This window comes from Montipora foliosa, chromosome 2, assembly GCF_036669935.1.
Source record: "Montipora foliosa isolate CH-2021 chromosome 2, ASM3666993v2, whole genome shotgun sequence".
NCBI classification, from domain to species: Eukaryota; Metazoa; Cnidaria; class Anthozoa; order Scleractinia; family Acroporidae; genus Montipora; species Montipora foliosa.
This window is the reverse complement of record NC_090870.1, coordinates 61,172,303-61,184,802: the sequence shown is the minus strand read 5'-3', so window position 1 is coordinate 61,184,802 and position 12,500 is coordinate 61,172,303. Positions and strand designations below refer to the sequence as shown.

Below are 12,500 nucleotides of genomic sequence, written 5' to 3'. Positions count from 1 at the left end.
AATGAAACTGAGAATGAGACACAGCAAGAGCCTAGGCTATATATATTTTATTGTTACAGTAACTTTATATATGGCTATATTTGATCAGTAGAGATTTGCTGAAGCCAAGGCATATAAAAAACCGTGCAAATGGATTCCTTCTGCGCCAAGGTGTCTGTTTAGGCCGTTTATTGTACAGTTACGTAATTTATTCTTATAATCTTGTACCTTTCCTTATTTGCATGCTATTTTATTAGTCTCTTGATAATGGAGTCATGATGACCCCAAAACGTCGAGCAGCAATAAATCTTTTCTGGTTTTTTATATGGCTATATATATTTTATTGTTATATATTTACCAGTTTTAAAGTTTTGAATCAGACTTAAATAAGTAGAGGGTTTTTCTTAGCAAAGTATCATCACATAAAGTGAAACAACTGTAATCACTGTAATTAAGCAATTGAAAAATAATCAAGGGTTGAACAGGACTTGAAGCCATGAGATTGCAATATTGTTGACACACACTGCTTAAACTGCGATCAGGTGTACTTTTCTTTAGACGGTGCGAAAAGGTATGCCTGATACAATTTCTTAACTAGCAGTCTGCTGCCCTCCTGTCAAGAGTGATGTTGTCATACGTCATGCTATAAATGTAAGCCAATCAGATTTTACCGGAAATTACCTGCTCATTGCGATTCAAGGAAAGATGCAGCGAAAACAAAATAGAACTCTGGCTGGAATGTCTGCGAAGTTGGACTTTATCCATACAATCAAAGCTATTTCTGCAAATCCCGCTTGACAGTTGATGCGGTTTCTCTGTTCAAACCATGAAGGAACAAAGAATCTTGAGATAAAATCTCAGGAGAAGCTGATTCCTTCATATTATCATCAGTTGCAATCAACAGTACAATGAACTTTATGTAAGTTTGAATATTTGAGATGCCAATAAAAGATGCTAATATGAGGAAAGTGGTTAGGGTTAGGGTTAGGGTGTTTCGGGGAAATCTTAAGTTATTCATGAGTTTTAAACTCGAAAATGGTAATGCGCAATTTAAGTTGCTGGATGGGTGTTACACTAGGCAACATTTCTTGCAATTTGTCTCGTTTTTGATGATCACATGACGTTAAAGGAACCTTTTTGTTGGCTGGTGCTGCAAACCATTGCAACGCAAGTTACATGTTGCCCAAAGTAGAACTGATTTCTATTTCTTGCAACGGCAGTGGCAACAAAAGTGTTGCGTGGCAGGGTATGTTACACTGGGCAATTTTTTCGTGCAGCTCATGTCAGAACAAAATTGCAAGACAAGTTGCATGAAAAATTGCCTCGTGAACATACTTAAGCTTAAGTCACAATGGAAGATATCTAAAAATTGGTGAAAAATGGTTGGATTATTGTTCAGTATGAATATTTCTTGTAACAAACTAGTAGACACTCTGCTCATCAGAAACCTTCAAAACACTTGATTGAGACTATCTCATCATCTTTGCTGAGAATTAAAACTGTTGAAGAGTAATCGGCAACAAATCTCATTGCTTTATGAATAATTTGTGCTCAAAATGTGACACGTACATTTCATTTGCTAATATTGCTATAAAAACCAATATCATGGTTTTTAATTGTAACTTAAAACATGTTTGTTTACAATGCTCATGTTTAAAACTTCTTATCACATTGAATCCTTTAGCTAGATGAAATGGATGCATTATTTTTTAAAATCTCCATGCTACACTTAACCTGGTTTGACTGAAGTTGTCAAAAATCCTGTATTATTTTTGTCATGCCTGTACATGAAAAGGATAATTATTGCTTTCTTGCTCACAATGTTTGCTTCATATTTTGATCTTAGGTTTACAGAAACATTTTTCAGGCAGCCAGTAGAATGTATATTAATGAAGGAGTTTCTTCATTTTATAAAGGTGGACTTGCTTGGTTTGTTTTTCACTTTATTCTTTATGCTTTTTGGAGGCTGAACTCACTTCAAGATCCTTGTTGCCTTCAATAAGTTTTAAATGTAAAACAACAATTTTCAATGTTGTAGACATGTTTTAGTAGAAACGTCTTCCTAATTTTCATTGCAAGTTTTACAAGATGCAAATCTGAATGTAAAGATCGGGCATTACTAAACCACGAAACACCGAAACATCGAAACAGTGTAACGAAACACTAGAACACCATGTATGACCCCACCATACATTGAATACTAACTGACGAAGGTTGGATTTGAGGTTAAATATCGTTTTAGGCCTAATTAGGCCTAAAACGTTATTGCTCTTAATTCATTGAGATTAAGATTAGGATTCAGATTAAGACTAAGATTAGGAACAATAACATTTTTAGGCCTGATTAGGCCTTAAACGATGTTTAATCTTAAATCCAACCTTTGTCAGTTAGTATTCAATGTATGGTGGGATCATACATGGTGTTTTGGTGCTTCGTGTCGCTGTTTTGTTGTTTAGCTGTTTCATGGTTTAGTAATGCCCGTAAAGATCCGATAAATGTTTACGAGTACAGCCACAATGTAAAGGAAAATGTATAAAATGCGCAAATTACAGAGATAAGGCTTAAGTTAACATGTTGAATTTGATATTGTTGATTGAGGGAAGGGTTTGTTTTACATTTAAAAGTTATTGTGCTTCTTTTGCTCTCTAGACCAATAATATTATAATTATTAACAAGTTGATTTAAGGGTTGTGCCTACAGTTGTGCCTGTTTCATGTCTTTCTGTTTCCTTTCAGGGCTGGTGCCAACACTGTTTCAAATTTTTCCACATGCTGGTCTGCAGTTTGGATTTTATGCATTGTTCAAAATATTTTGGGAAATGTCATTTGGTATCAAGGTACATGTATACCTCTCCCAGCTTATACACACGTACATGTTACTCACATTGTTATGTGTTTATGACCTCTACATCGGCAATTACATGTGATACCTTTCAAAAGTAATGGTACATTAATTAGGAAGTATTTCCCAATTAATGTAAAAGATGTTAATTAAAGTACACTTAGAAATCAAGCTATCATGTCGCATCAATGTTTTGCAGGTTCTAATTTTATCAGATTTTGCAGATTGACCCTGTTCCCCAAAAATTGTTTCCCACAAAATAAAATGCCACAAAAATTAACTCCTTTCAGTCAAATTAATCCCCTTTTAAAAGACTTGTGCCAGTCTTGGATGATATGAACATTAACATGATTTTCCATTGGGAAAAGCAACCCGAGCTTAGATACATATGGTAGCCTGTATCGCAACAAAACAATGTGTAAAGCCAGGACAGAAAATGTCAAGTGTACAGCGATTCAGGACAATTTGGATTGGCACAAATGGGTCATCTGAAGGAACATCATTGGCTAGGGTGTCTGCCCGGGGGTGGGGGGGGGGGGGTACTGCCATATATGGGCTATATAGGTATGTGCTGCTGTGAAGGGTATGGTTTTCAAGCAGTTTACTCTAGCATAGGGTATATAAATCCGAGCGTTTGGGTCTAGAATAGGGTATCATTTTTCATGAAACTGACCAGTCGCTTGAAGATTTTATCAAGACTAAGGAAACCAGAATTCCCGCTCAAAAACATAAAAAAATCGAGTCGGCAAAGTTTAAGTTTACGCAACTCAGCCTCAACAGTGTCGATAAATGGCTATCATGAAACACTTCTGGATATTATTAACTGTCAAGTATCGGTATTTAGACGGAAATCGGTGGGAGTTTACTCTAGTATAGGGTAGCAAAATTCAGCTGAACTAGCTCTGGTATACGCCAAGGGTTCCAGGGTCCCAGCGGCACATCCCCACCCAGAAATTCCTAAAGAACCCCCCCTGGGGGTGTCTGCAAACCGGCAAACCGCATTAATTAATGAAGCACTGTTTGTTGTGCATGATAGGGATATATAGGCTTTGCTTTGTGTTGTTGTTCAGTTTCTTTTGTGCAGTAACATATTACAGTGATACCTTCTTTCTCTTAGTACTGTATGTAAGTAGTCAGAGTGAACTGTACAATAAAAGTTGAAAATATAATTAATGTGCTACTTCTCTGCTTTTTGAACAGGGAATCACAAAAATTAGTTCCCAGCAGAAATTTCGGTCTTCTCAAACTGCCAAAATTTGTTCCTGCACTCCTCTTAAAAGACCTGAAAGTATAATTCTAACTAAAACATGATTAAGAACCCTACCTGGCAGTAGGCAACAAGCTGTACATGTACATAGCTGCATGTAAACAAAGTGTGGTCCAGTTGAATTCAAGAAAGGCTCCTTGTTTTTTCTAAATCATTTAATGGTTCTAGACAAATGGAAGTAGCAAAATGTGGGGCATAATTTATAAAACAGCCTGATCTTGAAGAAATTACCTTTTCAGTGGTGACTCAGGGATATTCAGAAAAATAACTAGGTGTTCCTTTGCAGGCATGGAGCCTACAACCTTCCAATTACTAGTTCGGATGCTCTGCCAGGTATGGGATACTCATGGCAGTTAGACCATTGCCACAGAAATAATGCAACCTTTACCCTTTTGAATCAGAGTGCCAGTCTATGGGAAAGCTTAGTTGAATACTAGTATATCCAACATTTCTCCTGTGCTCTTATGGCTTGTATTTGCAGTACAATGATATTTAATTTCCCCTGAAGGACATCATGTTCCATCATTCAGATGAAGCAAAAGATTGAACCATTATGCTACTCATTTATAATCAAAGCCTGAATTATTTTTTCTGTAATAATTATTTTCACAGAAAGATCCTTATCAGCCTGCGGATATTGACGAGAGTCTTGTGTGTGGGGCACTGTCAGGAATCTGTAGTAAAGGCATTATCTACCCCCTGGATATGGTCAAGAAGAGATTACAGGTTTGCAAATATTCTTCTTCTCCTAGTATCAGGCTTGGGATGTTCAGTTTTGTTATTTACTGAGTACAATCTAGTTTGAACTGGGGTGTTGGTTTAGGTTGAGGTGGTAAGTCATGTAAAAGATAAAAGCCACCAAACAGACATCCACAGTCTTTTTTTAAACTAAATTTTGCTCAACATTCAAATTCCCAAATAAGTCTTACAGTGTAACTTTTTTGTAGAAGGGGTCATTGATTGACAAAATGGAGTCGCCAAGTCATTATAACCCATGTGTATTTAACCAAAAGATTGACAACTAAACGACAACTCATCGAAATAATGAGGCATTCTTGAAGTCCCAAAACAGAAAAGATAGGCAGCAACTTTCAAGTGGAAGAAGGTGATCTCTTTTTTTGTGACTCAGGCCACCAATGAAGGAAGAATATTAAGCGGAACAGATGAAATCACACACAAACAAAGAGATAACCAAAGTATTTTTTTGGAGGGAAGGGGGGGGGGGGGGGGGGGGGGCAGCATTCAGTTTTTGCCTATCACCTGTGGCAAGACAGACGGTGATTGCCATATACATGTATGAACTAATAATAAAAGTGTAAAAGGTCTCTCCTAATACACGTAGCTTTTCATGGTTCTCTCCACTGTTGTCTCTTGATCATTTTTACCAAAGGTCCAAGGGTTTCATGAAGCTAGAGAGACTTTTGGGAAAGTCCAGAGTTACAGGGGTATGATAAACTGCTTTAAGATTGTGGCAAAGGAAGAAGGTCTCCATGGTTTCTTTAAGGGGCTTGCTCCCAGTACCGTCAAGGTATGTGTCAAATCCATCAAATGGAAAAACAGTGAAGTACGAAAATGCATGGAAGGACTTCTAAGGATTAGTTTGTCTAGCAAATTTGAGTATTATTGCTTCATGCATGCAGACATTCTTGAGGGACTGTAATAGGCCATTTCCTAGTTTATCTCTACCTCCTCTTTAAAGCGAGTCTTAAGTGCAAAGTTTTTGTCATGGTAATTAGTTCTACTGTACATATGAGTGAAGACTAATTTTCATGAGAAAAACTTTGCACTTAGACTTGCTTTGAAGAGGAGGCAGACATGAACTTGGAAAGGGCCTATTGAACTGAGTCTCCAAAATTGGAGAAACAGGTGCCCTTCCTTCCCTAGTTTAACCCATTGACTCCCAGGGGTTCCCCATTGACGAGTGAAATAGTCTGGCGTTAGACAGAGTAAGATACTAAGTCTGGCCAGTTTAGGCCGGTTTGGACGTCAAAGGGTTAATGGGGTTAGGGTTAGGGTTAGAAAGATTTATTAATAAGCAATAGAGGATTTTTCCTGTGTTTACATAACCTCATCGAAACACAAGGGGGAATTGGGAGAATTCAAGACAGTTATGCAAATCCTAGATGCAGTCAAGGGTTTGCATAACTGTCTAGAATTCTCTCAAAAATAATTCGACAAATGAGGAAAATGCTGTTTTTTTCCTTCTTGATTGAAACAGATTTTCTGGATACACATGCCAACCAAAACACGCATTTGACAACACATAACCAATCAAAATTTGTGTGATGTCACAGCTGTGTTTACATATACTCTCATCTAAACACAGCTATTGACCAATGAGAGTGCATGTACTATCCTCATTATTTTATAATATGCTGTTACAGTAGCAGTTAGATAAGCAACTTTAAGCAGGTGCAAGCAAGATTGAAAAAATTCAGGCCTTTTACTCCTGGGAGTGAGACTTAATACATTTTACTCTGTCTAACACCAGACGATTTTATTCGACAATGAGGGGAAGTCTAGGAGTCAATGGGTTGACTAACAACCTCTACACCCCCCTTTAAGGAAGCTTTTTAGTCAAGAGTCCTTCAAAAAGGTTGCACGGATGGTTCTTTCAAATAACTTTTTCAATGGAAATCTGACATCACTTCAATCAGAAGGCGCATGTGCAACTAGTCCCAGCCCTCTGCCATGTGTTTCAGTGAAAAACTCTCAGGAAACGAAAGAAAGAGGCAGTTTTTTTCACTGGATGGGAACCGCTCCTCCATTTTTCGGAAACTGTAGCATGGAATTTCTATTTGGACAAAAAATGGAACTGTTTTTTGAAAAGTGTATCAAAGAAGGGCCTTATGACATCATGATTTTTTTCTAGAAATTTTAAATTCATGCTATAGATTTTGTGTTACAATGTTCTCATACTGTTGCATTAAAAATTGGTGAAAAACATAGTTAACTAGTTTTTAGGCATTTTCTGTTTTGGTCACATGATTTACCAAAGATGGTTGTGAGTCAAACCAGACAAAGAAATGTTAAATAGAACACAATTGGCAAAAAAAGGATAACTGTAGAGTTAAAGGGAGTCTAGAAATGACTATTTGAAGGGGTCCATATCAATGGTTTGGTAGTTAAGAGCCACCTCCCTTAATTAGCCCATTAACTCCCACGGGTTTTGGCCGGTTTAGACGTCAAAGGGTTAATATGATTCAAACTCATGACAGTGTGATTGCACTGCACTGCTCTACCAACTGAGCTATCAAATCAATGTGAGTTCAAGTTCTCCCAATCCCTTGCTTTTTTGGAACATGTCTAAGTCATCTTTTGTTTTGTGTTCAGGCTGGCTTTTCAGTGGCATTGATTTTTTGCACTTATGAACAGTGCCTTGCTGGTATCAGAAGATGCATACAGGATGATGAAGCACCATCAGTTATTACTTCCCCATCAAGATGACAGTGCTGACAAAATAATAAAATGATATTGTTTTACAGTATCCAATCATTATAGTGAGAAACAAGAGCATTCTCTAATCAGCAATTTGGAAGAACAGACAGATCAAAGTTTTATTTATGATAATTAAATGTTAAAAATATTCTTTTGTATTTATTATGATACCAAAGTATCAATCAATATGATGCAATATAATTATTATTGTTATTATTATTATTGGTTTATAGCAAAGTTCTGGATTGGAATTGAGACTGTTGAAAGTAGAGTAAAAGTACATTGTTTGTGTAGCTTGGCAATGAAGAGTATAATATTAGGGGCCTTACACAACAGGACGGCTGGAAGACTCAGGACAGCAGAAGGATGAAAAAATGTTCCATAAGATTGGAAATGCACAGTCTCGTGCAACATTTTTTCATCATTCTGCCATCCTGTTGCGTAAGCTCCATATTATCACTGGTTGCCACAATACCCTGTTTGGTGCCCTGGCTTTGTTCTGGGCAGAGACATTTACAGTTTCCATTACGATAATAAATAATTAGCTGTTACAAGCAATGCGGAAAAAATTCCTCCAAACTACAATGAAAATTAGTCCTGAAGAGTCTCTAGGGGAGTAGCTAATAAATGTACTTTACTTTACAAACCAGGAAGCATTAATCAGTAGAAGTCATTTTGATTCCTTTGATTTTGAAACAATTTGCCACAATACTAAATACAAACATATTAACTGTGGTATGGTCTCAGCCTTTCCTAAGAAAACATATTGACATAAAATTCCTTTACTGTACATAAACCTCAACTGTCCAGGTGATTGTTTAGAATGCATCAAACAAAGATTACTATATTCCAGGATAAAAAGAAACTAATATGCATCACATCACATCTCTCGGAACAAACGGTGGTGGGCGTGGTAGGAGTGGAATAAATTTTGTCTTCAAATCTGCAGCCATGCTAGCTATTTCCTCATCATCTTTTTCAAACAGTTTTATGGCATGAGTAAATGTTAGAGAACCTGCACAAGAAACAAAATTTTATGAGACAATTAAACCATAATATTATAGTTTTGGTGTAATGATAACAGGTGGGAACATGGACTTGAGGGTCCTGATTTGACTTTTGTATCCAAGATTGGGTCTACAACTAGTGCAGAATATTATTTTAGTGTTATGTAGCTGATGTTACATTTTTACATAATGCACAAAATGTTTTATCGACCCTCTTTCCCATCGATGATTCCTGGTTATCTGTCTTGTTTTATGGCGTACCGTATATTTTTCTAGAGGTTAATTGCCCCTACCTCTCCAGGAAATGCATATTTACAGGTACATGTAGATGAAAGTTTTTGATAATATAATTTTAATGGCTAAAATTGTTTTGATGATTTTAATAAACAGGCTGTGTGTCATAGCCAATCTCCTGTCTTTGTAAACAACACAGAACATCTTCAACTCTGATTAATAAGGTCTTCCATTTAGAAAGAAAAATGGAGCACAAATACTGATGAAATCAACCAAACACAAAACTTGGCAATTACACCAGCATGTAATCAATTTGCAATCATTCTACTCAACAAAATTATCCAGATTTTGTTTTGTCTTTTGCCCTTTCATCAGAACAATGAATTATTGGTACATGAAAACAGCAGTTGTTGCCATGCATGGCTTACTCACATTGAATTTCTAGAAACCACCACAGCATGAATTAAGTCATGACCAATTTTTGTATGTTTACTTTGTTGTGGGGATTTATGTTACTAACTGTATGACCGATTTTCAGATTAATGGTTGATCTACAGATTGGTTAATCGATTGATTTGATGATACCTTCCCCATCATCAGAGAACCCATGCCTCTTTATGACCTTTTCCTGAGTTAAAGCAGCAAATGGTAGCTGATACTGAAGAAGCTTCACTAAATCACTCCCTGCTTCCTGCCGTATTTCATGCATTCTGGACTTGTTTTCTGGCTTCTCAAATGCTTGCAAAACATCTCTTATGGCAGCTGACAAAAAGTAATACAGACAAACTGGTGCAAAATTTTGCTTTTTTCTTTTCACTTTTGCCCCTGAGCTGAGTTGTTCGATGCAGGGTTTGTGCAGACCAGAACAATAATTTATTTATTTATTTATTTATTTAATATGTAAACAATAATTAATTCTAAGGCTGGTGATTGTACAAGAGGACAAAGAGTCCCAGAAAAGGTTTACATATTTTTATCACTCAACCCAGTCCACAAGTATTGATCTAATGCAAACCCCAACTCTCCATTATCCTAATAAATGGAGCTTGAAACAATATGACTGTTCAAAGGGGAAGAGAGTTAAGATAGATCTATCTAATTTGAAAAGGTAAGTCCATAAACTTGACTTAAAATAGAAACATGTGGACGAGATTATACATCTTGCTGACAATTAAAAACAAAACAAAACATAATTGGCACTCCCCATAGGGGCTTTTCATCATGACAGAACAGAACATTCAACTGGCCAGAGGCAGACAGTTGGCTATTTACAGGTGCAGCTGAAGATGAACCAGGAACTACCAGGAACAAATTAAACAAGTGGTCAGAATGTGTCTTGAACCCAGGATCTCCGGACCTCAAGGCAACCCCCCTAACCACTCATTTCTATTCCAGACATAAGGTCCAGAGTGGAAAAAGGCATGTTTTGTGTCTCGTCCTCAGCACAATGATATGGCCTTGGTTACAGAAACATACAAATGTAACTGAGAAGATGTTTTGGAAAAGCTTTTATAAACTAGAAGCCGCTGCTTAAACTGAATACGAAAAAATACAGCATGCCAGTGGAGGTTTAATAAGATAGACATAGGGCAAACCAGGATTATCTTGGTTTCAAGGAGGTGAAATAGAGCAGATGAAGTATGATCAAACTTGGAATTCTCAAAGATCACTCAAGGTGCAACATTAATATCTTTTTAAAGGCCATCTGCATGGTACTTTGAAGTTCCAAGGAATTATTATTGCAAGTCCAAATTTAATGCAAGCACCAAAATCTTTGTAGAATTTGCATAACAAAGAACGATAGGTCTAAATGTTGTAATAGCCACGCCTTTGGACTTTCACCATCCCTGTCATTAGTATTGCTATTTGCGGAGCTCATAGTGGGGAAATATCTATAGGGAGATGTGAAAGAGGTGGAAAATTCATAACAGTACAATGTAGATGTGCAGGAGCCTGAGTGCATTGGCTTATTTTTCCTGCACAAGCACACAGTTGGCTTTATCTGGCACAATGTATATTACCGGTATCTCAAATGGTAATTAAGACCGTGTGGAGTCCTTGGTAACTACCTCTTTGACCTTACCACGACTTTCATAGGAAAGCACATTATTTCATAGTTGTGGCATTAGAAACACAGCAGTGATGCAAATAATGTTGCAGCCGTCACAAACAAAATGCCCAGCAAATGCTATGTCATTGCAAGCCTAAATTTCAGTTGCCCCCTCCATTCACCCAAGTGACTAACATTAAGTATTGGAGGCAGCTGAAATTTGGCCGATTATTGTGGATGTACAAGGCAAATTTATGTACAGTTTTCATACAAGCATTTGTCAATACATAAAACTGCAATTCAAATACATAACACCCAAAATATGAATTAAAAAATACATGTAAAATGCAAATGAAAAGTGTACAAATTCACATTTCACATTGGCATTATTACATAATATAATTATGAGAATGCAAGGCCAAATTATGCAAGTCATTACTGCTAAATCTTGACATTTACCAATAAATGAAAGTAACTACTCTAAATCTTGTTATATAATTTAATATGTATGTTCAAACCCTGAATAACACTTTTTGATGCAGTAAGCAACAAAGGGGAAATTCATGCAAGTCCTACCTTTCCTTAGAATATTTTGTAATGAGGGGATACAATCTGAAGACAAATCCTGCAGAGAATGCGGCTGTTTCGACTTTAGTATAAATTAAAGTTAATGCTTAGCCCAATTATTGACCTTTGCATGTTACTGATTGCGTCCTCCTCTTATTTGAACCAACTAGATTTTTCAGTGACACATGCCAGCCAATCAAATATGCTATGGCTTGCTCTACACGCACATTTTAGCACATCTTACCCAAGAAACCCTCATTTTATTCTTGACCGCTATAGTGAGTCTCTTTTCCCTCCCACCCTGCCTGTGTGATCTAATAGGGTTTTCCTTTTGGTATTGCTTTTGGTATTACAGTGTGGCCCAGTGGTTAGGGGGCTCGCCTTGAGATCAGAAAATCCCAGGTTCACGACCAGTTCTGACCACTTGTTAAATCTGATAATGGTAGTCCCTGGTTACTTGGGGATAAGTGTTGATGGTGCCAACCTTACGGTCCCACACTGAAGTGATACTGGGGTTGCCCTTGCTGGGGTGAGAAATGGTGGCATATCCACTACTTCCTCTTGCTGGCCCTTGGCATACGTACATGCTGCTCACGGTACCGTGCTCCCTGCGTCATGGCACTAACCTCAGCCCAATGTGATTGGCCTCGCAGTGGGAGGTGGCACTATTCTGGACGACAATTTATCCCAGCTTCTTTCCCCAACCAATACTGCGTCTTCAATACACCAATTTCGATAGAGCGGTTTTCAAATGAGTGTCGTAAAACCAAAACTAATTACTTTGGCCAATCAAAAAGGACGGAGACAATCCAGTAAACCAATCAAAACTCAAAGTAATTACACTTACCCGACACAAAGCGCGGGAAAATGCGCAAGCCACGATTGGTTTTGGTTTCACTTCTGATTGGTTGAAAAACTGGAGCGAGAACTTTGAACCGATCACTGAGTGAAGTAATCATAAACCAAAGTAATTCGCTAATTACTTTCGACACTCAATTGAAAACCGCTCTATATTAAAATTAAGTCCAAAACAAAAGGTGTCATCTTGAGGCTCTCAGGTCCTGGTTGTTCAAAAGCCAATTAATGCTAATCCCAGATTAAGAATTAACCAAGGAGT

At 37.3% G+C, this 12,500-nt stretch overlaps 2 protein-coding genes across 5 annotated transcripts in view; one reads left to right on the top strand and one right to left on the bottom strand.

Annotated features, from left to right (window-relative positions):
- The window catches only part of LOC137984416 (mitochondrial thiamine pyrophosphate carrier-like), a 23,917-nt gene extending 14,982 nt beyond the window's left edge, over positions 1-8,935 (top strand). For both annotated transcript variants that reach the window (XM_068831595.1, XM_068831599.1), the window contains 5 exons: positions 1,826-1,895; positions 2,715-2,815; positions 4,700-4,813; positions 5,478-5,615; positions 7,421-8,935. In XM_068831595.1, coding sequence (XP_068687696.1) covers positions 1,826-1,895; positions 2,715-2,815; positions 4,700-4,813; positions 5,478-5,615; positions 7,421-7,534 — 537 coding nt within the window. In that variant the 3' untranslated portion in view covers positions 7,535-8,935. The remainder of the gene's footprint in view (positions 1-1,825; positions 1,896-2,714; positions 2,816-4,699; positions 4,814-5,477; positions 5,616-7,420) is intronic.
- The window catches only part of LOC137984468 (protein C10-like), a 236,392-nt gene continuing 232,077 nt past the window's right edge, over positions 8,186-12,500 (bottom strand). For all 3 annotated transcript variants that reach the window (XM_068831653.1, XM_068831647.1, XM_068831642.1), the window contains 2 exons: positions 9,352-9,528; positions 8,186-8,540 (listed from right to left, as the gene is read on the bottom strand). In XM_068831653.1, coding sequence (XP_068687754.1) covers positions 8,401-8,540; positions 9,352-9,528 — 317 coding nt within the window. In that variant the 3' untranslated portion in view covers positions 8,186-8,400. The remainder of the gene's footprint in view (positions 8,541-9,351; positions 9,529-12,500) is intronic.